The sequence below is a fragment of the Histoplasma capsulatum genome, assembly GCF_000150115.1.
Source record: "Histoplasma capsulatum G186AR genomic scaffold supercont2.2, whole genome shotgun sequence".
NCBI classification, from domain to species: domain Eukaryota; kingdom Fungi; phylum Ascomycota; class Eurotiomycetes; order Onygenales; family Ajellomycetaceae; genus Histoplasma; species Histoplasma capsulatum.
The window spans coordinates 1,541,439-1,562,511 of NW_025544802.1; the positions used below are offsets into that span (position 1 = coordinate 1,541,439).

A 21,073-nucleotide genomic window follows, 5' to 3' on the forward strand; every position below is an offset into this window, starting at 1 on the left:
TGCTGCGAATTTTCGACCTCTGCCCACAGAGCCTTTTCCCATGGCCTGGTCTATCTCTTCCCAAACTGTCGTCGCCTAAGTTCCCCATGTACAGTACACGAGGTTGCGCCAATTTATTCCCCATTGCTCCTCTATAATAACGCTTGATGGCGAAAAAGTCTAGCCAGCGAGTCAGCTATGGTATGTTGCCTCTTTCTGTCATTGAAAGTTCCTGGTATTTCCTACGTTGCGTTGTATTGCCGCGATGAATACTTAATGGCAGCTAACTCCAATCTCCCCCTCTAGTGCTGCCTATGCCAGATTGTCCAGGTGGCCATCGTCTCGGTGTCAATGGGCTTGCAGTCGACACTGGGAGCTCAATCCTGTCAGTATACAGAATCCCTATGTTTTACATTATACGCTGTGTTATATTATTTTGCCCAACCTTGGTCCAATGTCTGCTTCCACAGGTTCTTGCAACGACTAGCTTACATGTCACGTAGTTATTCGGCTGGACGCGATGGAGTTATTTGCGCCTGGGATTTAAACCTTGACCTCAAATCGAGCGGTGGTTTTAACCCGTCTTCTTCCGCCTCGTCAACCACTACATCCACTAATTTAGTTTCCGATTCGAGTACAAAGACTATACCAGCAACGACTTTCCGCCGCCAGGTTCAGGCACATACACATTGGGTAAATGATATTCTCCTTGCGCAAGGCAACTCGGCGCTCGTTTCTGCATCATCAGATACGACTGTTAGAGTATGGCGGCCAGAATCTCAAGACATGCGGCTACCGCCTTCGATTGGCAAGCATGGGGACTATGTAAAATGTCTAGCAACACCAGAGCCGCACTCTGAATGGGTTGCATCTGGTGGTTTGGATCACAAAATATATCTCTGGGATTTGAACGGAGCAGGAGAAAGGTTAAAAATTGACTTATCTGAAGATGAACTTGCGACTAAAGGCTCCGTCTATGCGCTGAGCGCAAGGGGCTCGATTTTAGCAAGTGGAGGGCCGGAGTGCGTCGTTCGTGTATGGGACCACAGGTCAGGGAAATTGATCACGAAATTTGTTGGCCACACAGATAATGTGCGAGACATACTAATCAATCAGGATGGAGATACAATCATGACTGCATCCTCCGACCAGACCGTCAAAATATGGTCCATGACGGCTGGACGATGCATGCATACTTTGACCATGCATAATGATAGTGTTTGGTCACTTCATTCCGACCACCCTCACCTCTCCGTATTCTACTCCAGCGACAGATCAGGTTTGGTTGCCAAAACGGATTCTCGAAGGGCAACGGATTTTGACCAGGGGATCTGCATGGCCGCGCTGCAGGAGAATGACGGAGTCGTGAAGGTCGTTGCTGCTGGTGACTATATCTGGACTGCGACGCCCAAATCAAGCATTAACCGATGGAATGATGTTGACACAACTGCAGAAGTTGATTTGCCACTTCCATCACAACATCGACATACCTCTAGCACTATCTCGCGTCAAAGCATGGGCAATACCCAACCTTCATCTGAAGTTTCGGAATCTGTTTCTTCAGCACGGAGACTTCCTCGCAGCTCCATTCTACAGTTATCAAACGCGGCCGCTCCCATGGGGGGACGTATGACCCATGAAATGTTGCTTGGTGACGATCTGGAGTTGGTAGTGCCCCTTCAATCGCTTCCTGAAGAGACGATAGTGGGACAAAACGGCTTAATTAAACATGTCCTACTCAAGGATAGGAAGCGCGCGCTTACCCAGGACACGGCAGGGGAGGTAGTCCTCTGGGATCTCCTTAAGGTATGTGAGAAATAGAACGTGCTCTGCAAGAAATATTCCTTTCTAACGTAAAAATTCGGTAGTGTATTCCTATTCGGTCCTTTGGGAAGCGTCACCTGGATGATGTCACATCTGAAGTCAATACGATAGACACGATAGCGAACTGGTGCACGTTGGATACGCGGACGGGGAGACTATCAGTGATCCTAGAAGCTAACCGTTGTTTCGATGGTGAAATCTATGCGGATGAGGCAGGTCTTGACGACTTGAGCCAATTTAGGGAAGACCAGAGGAGTACGTCTCATTTTCCCTATGTGATCAAATATAGATGGTATAGGCAATTGACCACATTCATTTGAACAGTTAATCTTGGCAAATGGATTCTTCGTTATTTATTCGCCAGCCTTATTGAAGAAGAAATAAAACAAGATGCGGCATTTCGACAGAGCCTTGAAGAAAAAGCGAGAGGGACACAAGGGATTTCTCGACAGAATGCCCCGGGTTCAATAGAAATTCCCACAGTAGTTACCCAAAACGTAGCCGAAGCTGGTCCTTCCAGTACAATGCGTACAAGTAGTGGAATGCATCCTCCTGCCACACCTGGACTTTCCATTGGATTTGTCACTCCTGGAGCGCAATCCTCCTTTTCTGATAATTTTGGGAATCCGTCAACGTCAGCCCCCGGAATCCATGGGCCTGGTAGGGACCAACCTGACTATTTTGCCGCCGCCACCAACACGCACACAATTGACTCTCCAGATACAAACCCAAAGTCCCCGGGTCCAGCTGAGGATGAATCGCAATCACAGCTCGAATCTTCGCCAGCCGATATGGAGAAGGAGGATAAACCTGGCAAACGAAGTGGATCGCGTTTCGGTAAAAAGTTCCAAATGTCCTTTCCCAAAAAGCTGGGAAGAACTTCCACCGAGACGAAGCCAATCATCGAAGAGAAGATCGAAGAGGAGTCTGATGACAAGTCGTCTGAAAAAGAAAAAGTGTACGAAGAAAATTTAGGCGGGGTTATTCAAAAGATGAGATCAGAATACGAAGAAACGTTGAACGAACACCCGGGCCAACCTTTGCCTTCTAGCATCACCCCAAGCAAAGAAAATGAGACACCAGCCTTATCACTGCCACCAAATACAGCAATTCTGATACAAGAGGAACACCCCGAATCGGCCGTTCCAGCAGATCTCTATCTAGGGACCGTCGGGACTGTAGGGGCTGATGCCGATAAGCTTGAGAAATCCATCCCGAAATGGCTCGGCGAATTCCTTTTACGAGTAAGCTTTTATTCATTTACCTTTCAATTCTTCTTGCTATCATGTCGATCTTCAAATTAACGAAAATAATACATTAACTATTTCCCCGCAGAACATTATACCTTTCAAAGAGGTAACCAAAGTCGCATTTGCGTTGAAGCCCTATAAAGATCTACTCCCTCCGGTCGTAAAGCTTGATACGTATGTTATACCAGCTCTTATTCCCCATCCACATTTTCGATAGCTGACGCGGAATGTCGGTGCTGCAGCCTCTCAACAAATAATAATCCCTCCCGCTTGAACGCCAATCGGATGCTCCGCGCAAAAAAGATCCTCGCATACGTCGCTGAACGCATCGACCCTCAAAACCCTGACGAGCCCGATGCAAATCCTCTGAAGCCAGAAGAATATTTGGAACTATACTGCCAAAATACTGTATGTTCCTTCTGTCACTGACTAGTTTTCCACAGACCAAAATGCTCCCCTCCCCTACCCCTCTCCGGTTTGAGGTGAAAGCCAAAACATGACCCTTTCCCACATGCACTATACTCCACACATAACGATGCAATTCAAGCTAAACAAAACAAAAATTTCCAGCTCGTTCCACCCGATATGACCCTCTCCACGATCCGCACTCACCTTTGGCGGACTGGAAACGACATGGTCCTCTTTTACAAAGCCAACGGCAAGCGGGAAATCCCAATCCCAGGTTCCGAAGCCGCAATAGCGTCACGCCCGGCCCCCGCGCCGACTTCAGCTTCGGATGCAAAGCCTGGGCCCAATGATGACACGGAGCTACCTGTGAAGATGTCGGCACTTGGCGTGTCGGGCGGCTCCGATGCTAACACAGCAGGGACTGGTGGCCCTAGCTCGGTAACGTCCGCAAATTCCAGATCGGCGTCTGGTGCAGAGATATGAGGTGGTATTTTATTTACATTTATTTTTCGTTTCTTCATTGGGCGTGGGCAGCTAGCTTTTGATTCTACATTTGGTGTGATGTATTCTTTTTTTTTATCTCTCGTTAGGACTGTCGTGCCTAGCAGGCGCCCTGATTGCAAACGTCCTCTAGAGTATTCGGGAAGGTCTGAGACGCTCAGGAATTGATACCCCAGGTCCTTCCTCTGATACGGAGCGGATTGCTGATTTTCTTCTTCACCTTCTTCGTTTACATTTATCTTTCTAATTGCGATGTGATATGTATATATATATATATATACATCCAGAGAAACACAATTGCAGTTGTGCCACCCTAGCTTATATCCTGACGGAGCTCCGAACTGTCATCCTCGGACGTTCTTTCACCCACCCATCATACTGCATTGCATACATGACGATGAGAGGAAGTAGAAAAACAAAACAAAACCACATTGCGCGCAACACAACCGCCCTCTCATTCCCCACACCTATCTATCCCAATCACATCCCGATATCACTTCACAATCCCAATCTCTTTCAATCCTTGTCCCAAGGCTTGCAGATGCGTAAATTTCGGCCCGTCCTCCCCCAACCCCCAAGCAAAGGCACCACCCAAACCCCTCGCCACCATGATAGGTTGCATCTTCTTCTTAATAGCTTCCCCCGTATCCCACGTCCACCAGATATTCTCTTTCTTATCCCAAAAGTAGTGTCCACCACCCTCACCCACCCCTCCATAATGAATAGGAACGTAATCATCATACCGACCGCCCGCCAAGGCTCGCTCGAACGACGAGGCGACTTCGCCGGGCGCCGGCTCGTTCCAGGAGAAAGCTCCCGCCTGACCTGTGCTTTCGCCCGTGTTTGGGTCTTCCAGCAGGACCGTCCTACAGCCGATGGGGTTCTTGTCGCAGCCGGAACCTTTAGTCGGAGCCTCAGTGCGAAACCATTTGACGTAGAAAGCGAAGCCGAGATTTGCTCTCGAGGGCGGTAGGCCAGCTGCTATATATGCGTCTATCGATTCCAAGGAGAGGGCTAGGCCTGTGTGGTGTTTCGTGACGGTGTCACGTAGGTTCATGAGGTCGTACGTCATGATGTTGAAGAAATCTACAGATTCGAGGATGCTTGGGAGCGTCTCTGGAGTGAAGGCCAGCATGTCCCGCGGTAGGCCGGGGACTGCGGCTGAGATTGTTTTATCAGATCCCAGGGCAGAGCGCAGCTCGGCGAGCAGGCATGGGTAGGCGTCGATTTCCCATTTCTTTTCGGAATTGGGTATTTGCTTATAGTCCGCGCCATTGCCCCTTGGATGCCATGTTAGCCAGCCGATTTCGCAGGAGAATATATATATTGAAATGAAGAAATTTGGTGGGAGATCAACTCACCCAGGATACTCCCAGTCCACATCAATACCTACAATAAGATAAAGAGTAAAGAGCAAATTAGTACGAAGTAACCAGCCAACACATAGACTCTGCTCGCCCCCTCTGGTTCCCTAGATCCCTCTGCCAGCTCAGTCTGCAACCAACAGACCCTCATAATCACAGATAATACCCATAAGTAAAACGAAAAATAACAATACACGCAAAATGAAAAGAGAGATATATATATAAAGGTTACATAAAACTCACCATCCGCCCCCATCTCTTTCACCATCGCCGCCACATTCGCCGCCCAATTCTTCCTCCCTTCCACAGTCCTCGCCGCCTCAGAAAAGCCCTTCGTATCCCCCCATCCACCAATGGCAATCATAACCTTCGTGCCCGGCGCAAACTGCTTCCGCACTTTATCCACCGTGGTGAACAACTTTTTCTCCCACTCGGGCTTGGTTGTGGGAGGGTCCGTGAGCACCTTGTTGAAAAGAGCTGAATTCATAAATGCCAGGGCGACATGGGTTATGGGGTTGATAAGGGAAATGTCGGAGGGGGGGTGAGGGTGCTGGCTGTTTTTTTTTTTTTTTTTTGTTTCCCCTTAGTTTAATTTATGATATACTTTCAGGAAATTTTTGGTTTTATAAGTGGAATGCATCATTTCGGCGAAGGGGGGCAGGAGAAAAAAAAAAAGGCGTACCCGGTTAAATACATGATATAGTTCCCTGCCATGGCGAGACTGATGAATTGGCTCATCAATAAGAGGAGAAAGAGGGAGAAGAGCAGAGGGAGGGAACCGTGGGCGTGGAGTTTTTTCATCGCCACGATTGCCTTATAGTTGACGAGCCAGCCTCTTGGGTATGTACGCTCACGCACCTAAGGGCCGCTCTGCATATAGAAATATTGGAGAAACGCGGGGGTGGATGTTAAAAATTGGGCTGCATGTAAAGGAAGGAGGGAGGAAATGATCAATATCAGACTCTTTCCCTTATTTATGATATATACTAACTAGTATTTAGTATGTCGATCTGGGCTGCATCTAGTGTAACTAACTACAGACTTATAGTTGTATGTCCTTGTTAAAGAGGTACAAACGGGGAACCCCTGATCACCAGTAAATAGTTATAGGACACAGTAACACCCATGAGGACACTCGCCGATCGGGCCAGCCTTGAGGCAGGACGGAGCAGGAAATGGCAAGAAAGGATGTGACGAGCTGGGTTTATGGACCCCACAAGTTCGGTTGAATGGGAAGAAGACGATGGGGTTCGAAAGAGGGCCAGGTGTAGATCGGCATACGGCAGGGATGGGGTGGGTTTTGCTGCATAAGGTGGATATGTAGGAAGCTCATCGTAGGGATAGATGGAACGCTGTATGTAACGAATGGCTGTAGGGGAAGAGGAAATGATCGTCGTACAAGTTATTGCGATTACAATGATAAGTTAAAAAGAATTAGTAGGCAATGTACAGTACATTTGCAGTCCATACATTAGATAGGTACAATTTGATTGCTATAGCTATATATGTGTTACAACAGACAAGAAAACATCTCAAGCCCGTTGTTCCCGATCCTTCCCTCAGTCTAATGATTACTTAGAACTCATATGCATGATGAATGTTTAAGACGATGAAGATAAAATACTCATGAGTCGGAGACAGAAATAGTTCAGGGAAACAAGAGAAAAAGGTTGAGTCAATCTATCAATGTAAAATATGCAGGGATGTAAAAAACAGGAACCAAAAAAAAAAAAAAAAAAAACGTCAGTAGATTAGGGGTAGTGAACTAGTCAGTTGGAAGAAAGTGAAGACACACATGTATCGAACTCTTTTGTTTGTCGTTTCTTGTCCTAGGTTGGAGGGTGTTGTGGAGGGATGCGGGGGTGGGGTTGGACGTGGAAGGTGGAAGTGTCGGAGTTACTCGGTTTTTGTATGCGGGCATGGCTTGATATCGGGGCGTAACAAATTATGTACTCACCCCTCGCCATCTATTTTTATGAGGATAGATCGATGTGCTGGGTGAAAACCCGGGCAAAAACAAAACAATATAAAATCACTCCTTAACTCAACAATGAGGGAGGCTCGAGACTAGCTAGGGCTTGTCTTTTTTGTTGCTGTTTGCTGGAGGCTGAGCCGATGACGGCGGCTCCAAGACATGCGTATGATTGGCTGCGTGAACCACAGTACCGTTTTCTTTTTGATAGCAAACTTGACAACTTCGAACCCACGAGTCTGCTAGAACATCCTCTAGCGTTGCGCGCTCTCGAGGGTTAAGTTTGAGCATGTGGGCGATCAAGGGTCGCGTTTCCCGGGGCAAAATACGTAGAAGGCGCCATGGGCCCTTGATAACCTCTTGACGCTGACCCGTCTGGACCACTTGGGAAGATGATTGAGATGAAACAGTCTCGTTTTTCGGTTCGTTTTCACCATCCTTGGCATTCGTGTTGGCCGCGTTTTCAACACTCAGTGGTAATCGGGATCTCGACGCCGACCGAGAGTGATGGCGATGGTGACTCGAGGAACGAGCACCATCACTTCTTTTATCCTCAAAGGGGGGTTGTTTGTTGGCTGCACCAACGATGCTGGGGAGATCAGGTGTTGACCTTGGGCGGGCTTTTAGAAGGGTTCTCGACTCGGATTCAGAATGCTGATGGTTGGGGGGTGAGGCAAACAACTTGAAGGAATTGTCGGTCATGCGTGGTTGTTTCCACGGGAATCGACGTAGCGACATGCAACAGAAAATTATCGCTAATGACCATAAATCTGTAGGACGCGGATCGTAGCGCTTCTCATCGTAAACTTCAGGCGCCAAGTACGGATCGGAGCCGACAACTCCTAAATTTGTACTTTGTTAGCGAGAGCAGAATGAAAGAGGTAGAGGAGAAGAAGCCATGCATCATCCCGTTGAGGGTAGCCTACCAGTTGCGAGCACAATGTCGCTCTCAAATGGGTATCTGAAAACAACAGCACTCCCAAAATCAATCAGTTTCATGATCCCTTGGTCGTTGACAACAACATTGTCTAATTTTAAGTCCCGATGTGCGAGACCCATCCCATGCAAATAAGCAACGCCATTGAGAATCTGTAAAAATGAGCACGCAATTTCTTCCTTCGTCATTTTTCCTGTCATGACAATCGCAAAAAGGTCGTATGGAGCGAACTCCATGACTTCATACCACCGTCCGCCCTCGTTGATGATATCCATGGTCTCAATTATATTGCCATGGTGCAATGTTGATCCGATGCAAAACTCCGCTGTCACCTTTTTTGAGTAATCCTTTTCACTCTCCCATGAATGGCGATCTCGGAATTGTTTAACAGCAAACGTGACACCATCCGAATTACGTTTCAGCAACCGAACTGAACCACCTGCGCCGGAGCCTAAAACTCTGCCTAACTTTCCATATTTGGACTGGAGGCCATGATCATCCGCAAAAGGTACAGATACGCTCGCCGGCTGGAACTGAGGATGTTTTGGTTTTGCAGACTCCTTTCTCGAAAAGGCAGACGCAGGCGAACCACTACGTTTGGGTTTATTGCCCATCCGGAAAAAGCGCTTCAGTTCCGACATTGACCCGGAACTTTTGCCTTCGTGTAACCCGCTCGAATCACCCAGACGGCTGTCCTTTCTTCCAGTGAAAAAAACGCCTCGTTTTTCATAGCCCTTCAGATCACCCCCACTGGCTGATCGAGGTATAGGCCCAGGAGATCGCGACTGGTTCCCCCGGCGCTTGACATCTACACTAGCAAAAACGAATCGCGGATCAATCTGGGAAAGGCTCTTAGGTTGGGGTGGTCTACGGGTTCGAGAGTAAGGGTCATTTTGATCTCCGGCTGGGGTAGTGGCCCCTGAAGCGGGTGTACTCCAGCTTGGTTCATGTTTCTGGGGTGCCGCCGGGCTTGGTTCGCGAGAATCAGTTTCGTAAGACCGGGCTAGGTAAAATTGTGATCTGTGGGCACGAGGTTGTCTCCCGCTATCTGCGGCGGTAACGTCTGGATTCTTGGTCGAGGAAAGTTCTGAAGAGGTCGAAGGGCGGGATCCAGCCCCGGCAGAATCGTATCCTTTTCCCGACGCGTCATTTGATAGAGATGTCTGTGGAGTGATTTCGGACTGTTCTGACACTCCGATCCCATCTCTATAGTCAACGTGATCTCCCCGCTTGCCTTCACGGCTTCCAGAGCCGGTAGGGGTAAGTAACGGGGACTGAGCCCCTGATATAGGAGGGGACGTCGGGTTAGATCTATTAGGATCCCGAGAGCTCCTAATACTGCCGGATTCTTTAGAGGGAACCTGAAACACGTTTTTGTTAACAAGTGAAACCTGGGGGTATAAAAACAGCGTAGAACCAATATAAGAGAGCCAACCAACAGTTGCTCTGGACGAAAAAACGGAAAAGAAAACAAGTCCCAACAACAAATGAACGAGTGAAAAAGAAAGAAAGAATAGAAAATACATGGGTAAAATAGGGGAGGAAGGGGGAAGGGAATAAAGATAGGCAGCACGTACCCTTGAGGGGGGAAGGGAAACGGGATCAAAAGAGAAGTTTTGCAACCGGGCTTCCTGTAGCTTGGACTTTTGTATTTGTATTGCAAGGGATTGTATCTCGTCTTTCATCCGGGGGATAGTATTAGCAGGCTCGTTACTTTCGTGAATGGAGAACGCAGGTTCGATCTCCTGGTTTACAGAAGCAAAGCGAACTGATTGCGGACCTTGCTGGGAAGGTGGCCGGGAATTCGGATGGTTCGCCATGGCAGAGATAATTGGTTGATGCTGCTCCTGCTGCTGCTGGTTTTGCTGAAGAGGCGATTGATTATCGTTATCCGAAGGTGGAGAGTCTGTAAAGACAAGCAGAAGTCAGCAAATATCAACTCCGTGCACCCTTTATGTGGGTGGGAGGAAGGGGCCATCAAGGTAAGGATTGCTTTTCTCGTTTCTCTTTTCCTTGTTTGTTGCTTTTGCTATTTCTTTTTTCTACGTTGTGTCAGACGTACCTTCGTACTGCGGGGATTCGGAAGCCATGGCCATCAACAGCGGCAGAGAGTGTGTAGGAAGAGGAACAGGAGCCTTCGAGACACATTACCCCTCGATTGGTGCTATCGGGAGAGCTATCGGGACTGGCGATGATGACGGCAAACCGGAAACTTTTTTAGGGTTTTTTTCGTTTGCAAACAGGATAGGAGGGTGATGATGTGGCTGAACTGGGGAGTTGGCAGTCTCTGCAGACAAACAGTTGAGTTTCAGAAACAAGAGGCTGCGTGCGTGCGGCAATGGGAGGATGTGCTGCTGGTGACGCGCCCGACGGCGCGAAGCAACGAAAGTGAGCGGGGCGGTGGTTGTTGCCTGAGCAGGCTTGGTTAAGAGGTGGGATGGAGGAGACAGATGGCGGACGACGACGGAGTCACAATTGTCACTTAGTTAAGCCGAACACTAAAATTGTCGATGCGATACCCACTCTGCAGGCTAGACAACGCTTGCTGGCAACAGGGTCTGAGCTACAGATCTGATGGACGGAGATATGAAATTTTCCGGAACGCCACGGTTACTGGAAAAAATAGCTTCGTGGGCTGAGGCTGTTGGCAGCGATTTATAACAGACTCGGACAAACCAGTGGCTCAGGGCAATTTCTTAGCCACTTGCGATGAACTTAAATCTGTTCTCTCTATAAATTTAGAAACAGGCACAGCATTTAACACAGTAGTACAGAGTACATACTTACACCTACAAGTGTTATTCCCCGGAGTATTTGCCGGGTGTCTGTGCTCGTGTTACATATCAAGGACAACATCTGAGGATTTTCTGAGTAACTACTAGAAGTCAAGCTCCTCAACTAAATACTAGCACTCCCTGCACATAGTGGTATCTCACAAAAAAAAGCCTTCTTATCGTTAGCATTAATTGAATGAAGAATTGAGCGCCTAAATCATCCTATATAATACACGCAATATAAACCGGTAGGGGTGGTTATTTCCTGTTCAGTCGCAGCAGAAGAAAAATGCAATCGCTTCGCTTGGATGGTATTATGATCCAAATAATAATGCATAGAAACATAAGAAAATAAAATAAAAGAAGCCATCCTCCCCAAAGAACGCCATCAAAATTTATGCCATCCCAAAAACTGGAAAGGGGAGATCAAGATGAAGTTCACCCCTGATATGCTCACGAAAACAAAGCTAAAAAACTTTTAGAAGGCTCAAGGGACAACCTCGATGCCAACCGTCTTTGCCTGCGCGATAACGCTCTTGCACAGCGACTGTATGCTTACCCCAGACAAGCGGACCTCGGATTGCTTGATTTTTGCAATCTCATACACGTGTTTCAGCGACACCTTGCCGATAAAGTCCTTGCCCGGGTTCTCCGTGCCCCGAAGTCGGCCCTTGCGTATCTCGACGCCCGCTGCTTTGAGCAACAGCCAGGATGTGGTCGGGGTCCGTAGATCGAAGGTAAAGGATCGATCAGGACGGATGGTGATGAGGGCGGGGATTGGAGTTCCGGTTTCGATGTGGGCAGTGCGAGCGTTGAATTCCTTAACAGTTCATTGTGAAGTCAGTTTACAGCGGCGACAGCAACCAATTGACGAATAGCTGTAATAGGATATACCTTGCAGAAATCCATACTCTTCACGCCTTTGCTTCCGAGTGCGGGGCCGACGGGGGGACTCGGGCTGGCCTGTCCCGCTCCCACGATGAGCTTGACAATCAGCTCCTTTGCAGCGGCTTTCTGGGCCATTGTGAATGGATTGTGGGAGGAGGGAGGACAGGGCCAAAGGGAAAGAAAGACAAGGGCGAATACTAATGTGGCAAGTAGTTGATGGGAGGAAGTTTTCACAAGTTGAAACCGCGAGATTTGTGAGGCCTGGTGTCGGCTTTCTTCAATTTTTGCGCTGCAGATCCATTTACAAGGATAAGCCGAATTAGCGCCCGCTTAATATAGCCGCGTCAAAATACCGCCGTAAACTTAGCCGCAGAGGGATGACTAAGCATTACGCAGCTGTCCCTTCTTCCTCTCTCGTCTGTCTTTATCTTTATATGTGCTTTCTTGCTCCTCAAAGACAATCTCTAGCTGCTTGCTGCTGCTGCTGCTGAATTTGCCATTGCCACGTCGTCGGAGCTCGCTTGCCGTATCTAGCATAGTCCCGGGGCTCTGGTTTCTCCGGCGGGAAGTTATACCTACCTGTTTTGCTTCCAACAACTTCCTCCTCATCCTCTTCCTAGTATTTCTCTTATCCCTCCTCCTAGATCAGCTCCATTTCTCTCACATCATGAACTGGTTCAAACAAACGTAGGTGCAGCTTCGATCCCCGTTAGTTGTACCCAGCGTTATGCCTATTGCTTACTTTGTACTACCTGCTTTAGCTTGGCCAATGTTGCGGGGACTCAGGAGCCCATATATGGCCCACAGGCCATCCAGTCAGTAACAGCGCAGGCACAGGCGTTGGAAACCCCATACCGGGAGTTAACGAAGGATGATTTGCGATGGAGGGCGATGCAGTCTACTTGCGTTGAGACTCAGACCTTCTATCTCTTTTCTGATAGTGGGGAGCTTGCTATGCTCCAGGTTATCTATAGCAATGTCGCGTGAGCAAACTTTCGGGGGGAGATGCTGATGCTCTTTTACTTGTTATGTTTATTTTGCTTTTGCGTCCCTATTGGAAACAGATTTGCTAAGCTATTTCCATCATATACATGTTGTCATTTCGATTCACAGCGGACTCCACACGACCTGCCATTTCAATTCCAAGATCTACGGAACGGACGGCAAATCACCGCATATATGGTGCAGTGACTCTGTTCATAATTATATGTTCGATGAAGACATGCTCTCATTTGGCGGGGACAACATCGCCCTCACGCTCAATGCTGAGGGTGATACATACTCCATCAAATCAGCCATTAATGAGGACAGCCTCGTCAATATCAATTTGAAACGAGCCGCGCCGGGTTTCGCGGTTGGACAGAATGGCACCTCGAACTTTGGCACCGATCCGGAAAATCCGTGGGGGAGCATGCGTCATGTGTTTTGGCCACGCTGTACAGTCGAGGGTACCATTGTTACGCCGGAGAGGGAAATTGATTTCAAAGGTCATGGCCTGTTCATTCATGCCCTCCAAGGCATGAAGCCTCATCACCTTGGTATGTTCTTTGTCTTAATGAGAAGCCGTTGATTGATGTGGGTTTTTATACGCACGGTATAAAGGTTAATGCTTTTTTGCAGCCGCTCGGTGGAATTTTGGAACTTTCCAATCCCCAACGTACTCGGCGGTGTTCATGGAGTACACCACACCTCCTTCATACGGCTCCACCATTGTGAGCGTTGGTGGCATTGCAAAGGACGGTGAAATCGTTGTTGCAGGGCCAGTCAAGCCTGCGATCCATGTCGAATCCGCCGAAGATACCTACAACGACTGGCCGGAACCCAAGTCGATTAAGTTCACCTGGGATGGGAAATCCAAGGACGGCAAGGCTGTCGACGCAGTCTTGGAGGGCTCTTTGGGCGAACGCCTTGATCGTGTTGATGTTATGGCAGAGGTTCCGGGCTTTATAAAATCCATTGTCGGAAGTGTTGCTGGAACAAAACCATACATTTATCAGGTAAGCGAGAGATAATGGCTCACTGCGTGTAATGGGATCTTGATGTTAATATCACTCCATAGTTTTCGCCTCAAGAGAAGCTTTCCCTGAATATTCGCGTCGGGGACATTCAGGATACAGAGCAAGGCACACTCTATTCGGAGGCAACTTTCATCTCTTAGATCTGCCCAGATTTTCTCTCCCTTCTTTCATAATGTAATCACAAACGAAGAGCTCTGTCATTATCATGGTTGACCCGTGAATTGGCGTTGGGATGCTTTTTTTCTTTGCCTTTTTATTTTTAATCGCTCGTTCCCTCTTCTATTTTTATTTAATACTTTCTTTTGAACCACCTCTCATGCATGCAACGCCTAAAACCTTATCTATACACATGCGAACGATCACCTGTTTGTTTTTATGTTACTTCGATAAGGAGTTTGCAAATCGTCGCTTATTCCCATCATAATCGTATTTATAATGAAATCGAATAACACCGGACAGTGTCACTTCCGCTCTTCCGTCTAGAGTGTCGGATTCCCAACTACAATTTTTTTTTTGTTATTTTATTCTTATTTTATTTGTTCCCCTTTCCGACTTGAAGTTTATTGAGATGGGAATGGTTAACACATTGCCTGTTAGAGCATACCCATCTCTTCACTGCTCTACCAACCCCCTTTCCCCCTCTTCGATTCACTCATAGAAACACATTCGTATCTTCAACACATATCAACACAACACATCAGACCAAAAAGCACTGGCTACTTTACATATCTTCTAAAATACCCGGTTTATCTCATCCAAGAGCTATTCGCTTCTCTCCAACAGCAAAAACCAAATATCAATCCCTCTCGTCCCATCCTGCCCACAGCGCTTCATCTTCCAAGTTTCCATCTCACAGTTCCGAAGTCAAGAGGAATCTCTCCAAAGTCATCTGGCGATACAAAACCAGCTATAAACAGTCAAGGCGAGGCATAAAAATTAAAAATAAACAAATGGAGACCATCAACTCCTGCCACAACCGCAACTTATCCAATGTCGCCAAATTTGTTCCGAAACGGCACAGGTGAGTTGATGCATTTCCAATAGCATCACATCATTTCTGGGATTGTTCATTGTCCATCCTACGTGTTCCAGGCTGTCTTGTTTCCGGGCATATTATTCCCTCTGCCATGGATTTGCGGATGGCGGGTTTGTATGACTACATAAGACCAGGGAAGAAACTGACTTCCCATATTGCTATTTTCGACTCCCAGGAAGCGTCTGAGAGATAATATCATGGGCATTAGTAAGTATTATATTGCCTCTGTCATTCGGCAGTTTCTGCGGCCTCCTTGAATTGATAGAAGAATGGGACGCCCGCCATAGGACATTATGTATCTGGGGATTGATCGTAAACTAACGCCAGCGCCTTCTTTATCATAGCCAAACCTACTATCCGGTACGTCTATAAAAACCCCAGATGTCTCGGACTTTTGCATTTCAAAGTCGGCCATTATCAAAATCCCCTGGAACCAACACCTTTTCTTCCGTGCCTGGATAATCCCCTAATTTAAAGGCCAACAAATGGGGAGATTTTGGCTATACTACGGGATAAAATGCCCTCTACGCTCAAGGCTTATTCCAAATGACACACTGCCCCTCTTGTTTTTGGATAAAAAGGTGCAAGTGCTGTTCCTATTCCGCCTTTCTAATCCCACGCGCAGTCGTCTTGCCCGCCGCGGTGGCGTAATTCGCATTCAGAAGGACATTTACGATACCGTCCGGTCCGTGGTTCTCGAGCGTCTGCGGGAGGTATGTTTGTGTTCGATTGATACTTTCACCTTTGTTGATGATTCCCTTTGTCTCTTAAGCATACCTCTCTTCTACATCTTGCTGCCAAGTCCTTGAGGTGCAAGGAAACGAAAAAGGGGGGGCGTTCGGGGCAGTATAAACAGTGTGCTTTGCTAATGCTCGTTTATTTTGTTTTCCGGAACTCACTTCAAGATCATCCGGAGACTCGTCAATTTGCTTGAAGGCTCGAAATATCCCAATAGAGAGCGCAAGGTATTCATTTCCCCCCTTCTTTTCTATTCTCTAGTTTTTGCTCTCATTTCTCCTTGCATGTGATGAGGATGAGGGAGAAAAAATAGACTGAAGCTGACTAAAAAACCCATATCTTCCTTAATATTCCAGACTGTTACCACTCGTGATGTGAGTTATTCTTCTCATTTTATATGAAATGCCTTCGCAAACCAGAGCATATGAGCAATTGGACGATTACGCTGGATTGCGCGCTACGTTTGATGCTACCCGCTCTATGTTCGACGACTAATCAACTATGCTCTCCTTTGTCCATGAAAGGTTGTGTTCATATTGCATGGCGTAAGTCACCCATTTTCTTTTCTTTTCTCGTTATTCCCGTGATTTCATGAATTTGTGTTATTCCGGTGGCTCCTTTTTGAACCATCCTCTCTCGTCTCCCTCTCTTTCTCCATCCCATCCACACCCCAGCCTTCCCCCTCCCCACCAAGAGAGCGACCAGGAAGCTTGCATCCCTAGAACGAAATCTCAACGCTAGCTAATCTTTGTAACTGTTCGCTTATAGATGGGAAATCCTGTCTACGGTTTTGAATAGGCCAAGGGTCTCTGGTGGTACATTACATATAATGAAATACCGACGCAAAGGCTAGATTTCTCACCCGGGAAAACACTTGGATTTTGTTCGATTTTGATGGTCTTTTCTGGGGTCACGACATCCTCAAAAGCCTCGCTTGCCTGTTATGTGATGGAAACCAAGGACTCAAGATATGCTGTATGGAATGGAATGTATGTCAAATGTGGCAGGAATTATTTAGGGATTTGTTTTTTTTTTTTCTTCTCTTGGAGACACGGTGGGCTAGATAGCCTCTTTGATTGTGAATTGTGTGACGCTTGCTGAGCCTACTGGAAGTGCAATTGGGACGGAAAGTGTAAAAAGGATGTGTGGAACGGACAATGATATCTCAATATGATCTAGGATTTCGATGTGATTTTCTTATCGAATTAGCTAACTGATCTCTTTTTAAATAGTTCCTAACTACTCTACTCAAACTTCATTTCTGCTGTTAAACCCGCAATTTCACGCCTTGGAATCTAACCGTCAGGCCCACATTGTTGAGCAAGGAAGATCGATTGTTGCCCACTAATCATATATACACTACACAGCAAGTAGAACGCCCTTTCATGACGTATTCTATTTGGCAAGCAAGGAGGATCCAATCTTGCGCTCGTCCCGTCCCGTTCACTCCTCGGATTTTGCCAGCAAACAATTATTGATCTCCATTTCGCACATCTGCGAAACAGAATCCGAACAAACCAACTACAAGCATCATTAATTCCCCTCGCGAATCTGCCAGGCCATACCATACTCGGGCAGATGCAGATCTCCCTGCATCGCCATTGGCATCAGCGGGTCTGGAGGGAGACTCTTAACCTTAATATGAATTCCGCTCTGAGCAAACGACACCGCCCCCCCACAAACTCTTTATCCCACATGGCCATGCCAGCTGGCTGAAGTACCACATCCAACAACTAATGATCGTCTACCGCCTCCATGGGCGGTTTGCAACGAGCTGTGTGCAAAATTGCTCCATCAGCAGGGCCCATTTCCATGTACAGTTGTTTCGTGCAGGGTACGCAAGTCTCCAGACCATGTCTGAACGACTCGCAGTAGTCCGCGTCTGTGAAGTATTTGCCATCTTCGAACAAACGTTCCTTGCCATAAAGATACTCTGCCGCGTATGGCCACTGGATCCCTGACCCGCCAGTTCAATTTCTCATATGGCAACGGGCAACAGTCCGGTGGACGACCGGCTGAAAGCCCGTTTCCCACGCTTCAAATACCTCTTCAGGATGCGTGTATGGAATCAACGGTTCTCCGTCCATGTTTTAACCTCCGTTCTCCTTGCCAAGTCAAACCAGATCTCCAAGTCGGACTTGGTTTCGCCAGGAGGGTCCACTGCTTTGTAAGATGGATGCATAGTCCGATCAGCGTTAGTGAGGCATTCAGTCTTCTTTCCCTATTGAAGGAGCAGCTGGGAGAACCACATTCGAAAGAGATGCAGTTTTTCTGTCAGGGAAGAAATCCTTCCTCACAGCCAATAAGTCTGGTTTAGATGATAAATTCCGAATCCTGTGCAAATTCGGAAGACTAACCAACAAGTGGGTTGGTCCGAGAAATCCAGAACATCTCAACTGACCCATCCTTCAATGTAACTAAGCTTGTTCTGTATGTGAGTTGCTTGTTCCAGTGAGGCATCTTGATCGTGTCGATGTTCCAAATATCAGCAATTTCCTACATGTTTAGAATTCGAAAATTCCCGAAAGCCTAAGGAACTCTCCATCACAACCAGTTTCACGGTTGCTCTAGGCTGTGAGCTGTCCCATCATCTGGAGGATCTCACCACCAGGTTTACCAATCTTTTGTCGCGGGAGGCTGATGGTATTGATCTGGCAGGTGCGGGCAGTGGAACTGATATGACTGATAAACACCTTGAAGGGTGGTAAACGGCAGAGAAGGAGTCATTCCAACAATTTTTCACAGTCTCTTGCAGTTGTGCCATAGGGACGCCAGCAATCTTTTCCACATAATCGGGAGTATACTTATCCACGACCTTACGAAGGGCAACTATCCCCACCACATGATTCGAGACAAACTCTTCGTCGATCCAGTCATTTCCAAACTGTAGCTGCTGTGGGCCATTGAGCAAGAGCAAGATTTGTTCCATTATTCGCTGCTACGTGCCTTGTTGCCCCCTGTTGCCGTTTCTGATTTTCTAGGGGGGAAAAGAAGGGTTCCGAACCCAGGACCACTATTCCCACCTTGCACCCCAATGAATATTATACCCAATCCACATCCATTGCTGTGAACATTGCAATCAGCCGGTGAGCAACAAAGGATAATAAAACCAGAATAGCTGGGTCAATCGATTCCATACCTGCGAAGCACGCATGCGCTCTGGCGCAAACTTATCCGGTGTCTCGATGGCATTACAGAGTAGTGTCGCCTCGGCTGGGCCATTCATGTTTGAATGGCGTACGAGTGCCCCATAACTACGTCTTTGGTCTAGTTGCTGTTTCTACCTCCTTGTCGGGCTGTCAATTTTAGCTCAACTTGTAGGTTCGAACGTTTGTGGATGATCAAGGGTGTTGTCACAAACTTAATCGTACTGTTCCGTCCAGCGTGATGGTCATCCCGTACGATATGTATATCTGGTGTATACTCCAGCGCACGCAGGTTGAAGTTCTCCCCGTGTAACTACTGTGAGATATCGAATCGCATTCTTCCAAGCGAAAAACAGCAAACTACTAAGTTAGTAGTATGTTATGTAACCATTCAACCATGTTCGCTTCTCCAAGCCCGGGCTGGGAGAGGCGCCATACTGTGGTGGAAAAGGAGGATGCCATAGTTAATATGTGACTACTGCGGGACTGCGAAAATGGCATAAACCTGCGTGTGAATGTGGCCAGCAGTCAAATACCAGTAAATAAGTGCCTCAGATGGCCCGCCGCAGTCGTTAAACATACATTTCGACGTATTTCTCCCACATGGAGGATAAGTTGTTACTCTCCTACCATCAACTATTGTGGCGGACGTAAAGCTTGCGAAAACAGAATTTTCTGCCACCCCCTGAAAAGTAGTAGCAAAACACCACAAAAATAACCAAAATATCCACATATCTCTAGAATCATTCAAATATCATCCAATTCATTCAAATATGCACCTTTATCATCAAATATGCATCTTTATCATCAAATCTGTCAATATGCTCTGCAACACTCACTGTTCTACTGCCTTGCAAGTTTGTAAAAGAACTTCAACTACTCTGTATCTTTATCTGCTCAAACTGTCTGTTCTGGATATTCTGAATAATGACAAGAATTCAACTGATAATGAGAAGAAGAAGAAGAAGGAGAAGAAGGAGACACAGTCAGAAGATTCTTGATTTCTGTGAATATCTATTTCTGAGTCTGAGATCTTATTCAGACTGTATGAACAGATGATTATCAATAAGATAAAGAAGTCTATAAAGATCAAGTTATGAAATGTCACAATAAATGATATGACTGTCAGCTTCTATTGTATTCAATATACTGTAAAAAGAATAGCTGAAGAGTATGTTATAAAGCAGAACTGTAAGAAGATAGAAATTGTAAATTGTATAGCAGTCATCTCATCAAACAAATATGAATCTTCAATCAAAATCATTCTTGAGAAGAAGACAGATTGAAGAGAGATTATCACTCTTTTAAAGAAGTTATATAAGAAGAAGATGAGTGGATTTAACATTGAAATTACCATCTCTTTTAATCTTCTTGATATCTCAACTCTATTCTCAAATATCTCTGTAATATATGATTCTGCAGCTTTCATTGAAGTGTTGGATTCACAATTAACAACTCAGACATTGATATCAAAAAGAGTATTAGATATCAAAAAAAAAGTAATCTCACTATCTATCAAATCCTCTCTCTATTGTTCTGTCAAATCTTCTTGAATTTATGAAATATCTGATGATGAAAAGCTGCTGTCTATATATATAAGATTCATGATCACTAGTCAGCAGCTGAAGAAGGCTTGAAATTGATGATCAAATAAGTATAATTCTTTGTGGATTGAATGTGAGATAACTGTTCACTGATGTTGTCAAAAAATGAATTGTTATAACTTTGAGCAGAGCACTTGTTGAATGACTTTTGATGATACTTATATTCAACTTCTGAGTAGTGAGATTGTCAATTGAATAGATGATGTTGAATGTGGACATACAACAGTTAAAAATCTGTCAAGAAAGATGATAAAAAGATTAATGAATAGAAAGAAGAAGAAGAAATGAAAAAGTGAATCTATCTCTGCTTCTAATTCTTCTATACAGACATCTCAGATGTCAGCAGTTATCTTTTCTTTCTCAACTTCTTCTTCATCTAATATTATGTCTTCAAGTAAGATAATCAATGTGATGGTGATGAAATATATGATGAAAGAAATGAGAGATATGAAAGAACTGAATTCAAACTTATTATTGAATTCAAATCTGCTGTTAAATTTAAATCTGCTGTTGAATTCAAATCTGCTGTTGAATTCAAATCTGCTGTTGAATTCAAATCTGTCTTCTATTTGAAGTAGTTCAATTCCTTAGTTTGATGAATATATGGATTTGTTTATTGATGAGTTCTTCAACT

General features: G+C 46.1%; 6 protein-coding genes across 6 annotated transcripts; 2 read left to right on the forward strand and 4 right to left on the reverse strand.

The window, feature by feature from the left end:
• Positions 1–146: 146 nt before the first annotated feature.
• HCBG_01743 (WD domain-containing protein) lies at positions 147–4,246 on the forward strand (the record flags this gene model as incomplete). Its single annotated transcript, XM_045428792.1, has 8 exons — positions 147–180; positions 286–364; positions 483–1,785; positions 1,848–2,058; positions 2,128–3,047; positions 3,139–3,227; positions 3,296–3,461; positions 3,624–4,246. The coding sequence occupies 8 exons, from the start codon at positions 147–149 to the stop codon at positions 3,942–3,944; spliced, it is 3,123 nt and encodes a 1,040-aa protein (XP_045290578.1).
• A 209-nt stretch (positions 4,247–4,455) lies between these two features.
• HCBG_01744 (chitinase) lies at positions 4,456–6,040 on the reverse strand (the record flags this gene model as incomplete). The annotated part of the gene is made up of 4 exons (XM_045428793.1): positions 4,456–5,242; positions 5,324–5,351; positions 5,570–5,880; positions 6,009–6,040. 4 exons carry the CDS (start codon positions 6,038–6,040, stop codon positions 4,456–4,458), a joined length of 1,158 nt encoding a protein of 385 aa, XP_045290579.1.
• A 1,357-nt stretch (positions 6,041–7,397) lies between these two features.
• On the reverse strand, positions 7,398–10,325 carry HCBG_01745 (nitrogen permease reactivator protein; the record flags this gene model as incomplete). Its single annotated transcript, XM_045428794.1, has 4 exons — positions 7,398–8,140; positions 8,225–9,596; positions 9,813–10,141; positions 10,298–10,325. The coding sequence occupies 4 exons, from the start codon at positions 10,323–10,325 to the stop codon at positions 7,398–7,400; spliced, it is 2,472 nt and encodes an 823-aa protein (XP_045290580.1).
• A 1,171-nt stretch (positions 10,326–11,496) lies between these two features.
• HCBG_01746 (60S ribosomal protein L19) lies at positions 11,497–12,032 on the reverse strand (the record flags this gene model as incomplete). Its single annotated transcript, XM_045428795.1, has 2 exons — positions 11,497–11,829; positions 11,904–12,032. 2 exons carry the CDS (start codon positions 12,030–12,032, stop codon positions 11,497–11,499), a joined length of 462 nt encoding a protein of 153 aa, XP_045290581.1.
• A 486-nt stretch (positions 12,033–12,518) lies between these two features.
• On the forward strand, positions 12,519–14,393 carry HCBG_01747 (Svf1 family protein; the record flags this gene model as incomplete). The annotated part of the gene is made up of 5 exons (XM_045428796.1): positions 12,519–12,584; positions 12,659–12,880; positions 13,011–13,435; positions 13,518–13,894; positions 13,957–14,393. 5 exons carry the CDS (start codon positions 12,565–12,567, stop codon positions 14,053–14,055), a joined length of 1,143 nt encoding a protein of 380 aa, XP_045290582.1.
• A 3,364-nt stretch (positions 14,394–17,757) lies between these two features.
• On the reverse strand, positions 17,758–18,915 carry HCBG_01748 (nitrate reductase; the record flags this gene model as incomplete). The annotated part of the gene is made up of 4 exons (XM_045428797.1): positions 17,758–17,849; positions 18,047–18,149; positions 18,295–18,582; positions 18,829–18,915. The coding sequence occupies 4 exons, from the start codon at positions 18,913–18,915 to the stop codon at positions 17,758–17,760; spliced, it is 570 nt and encodes a 189-aa protein (XP_045290583.1).
• Between the last annotated feature and the right edge of the window lie 2,158 nt (positions 18,916–21,073).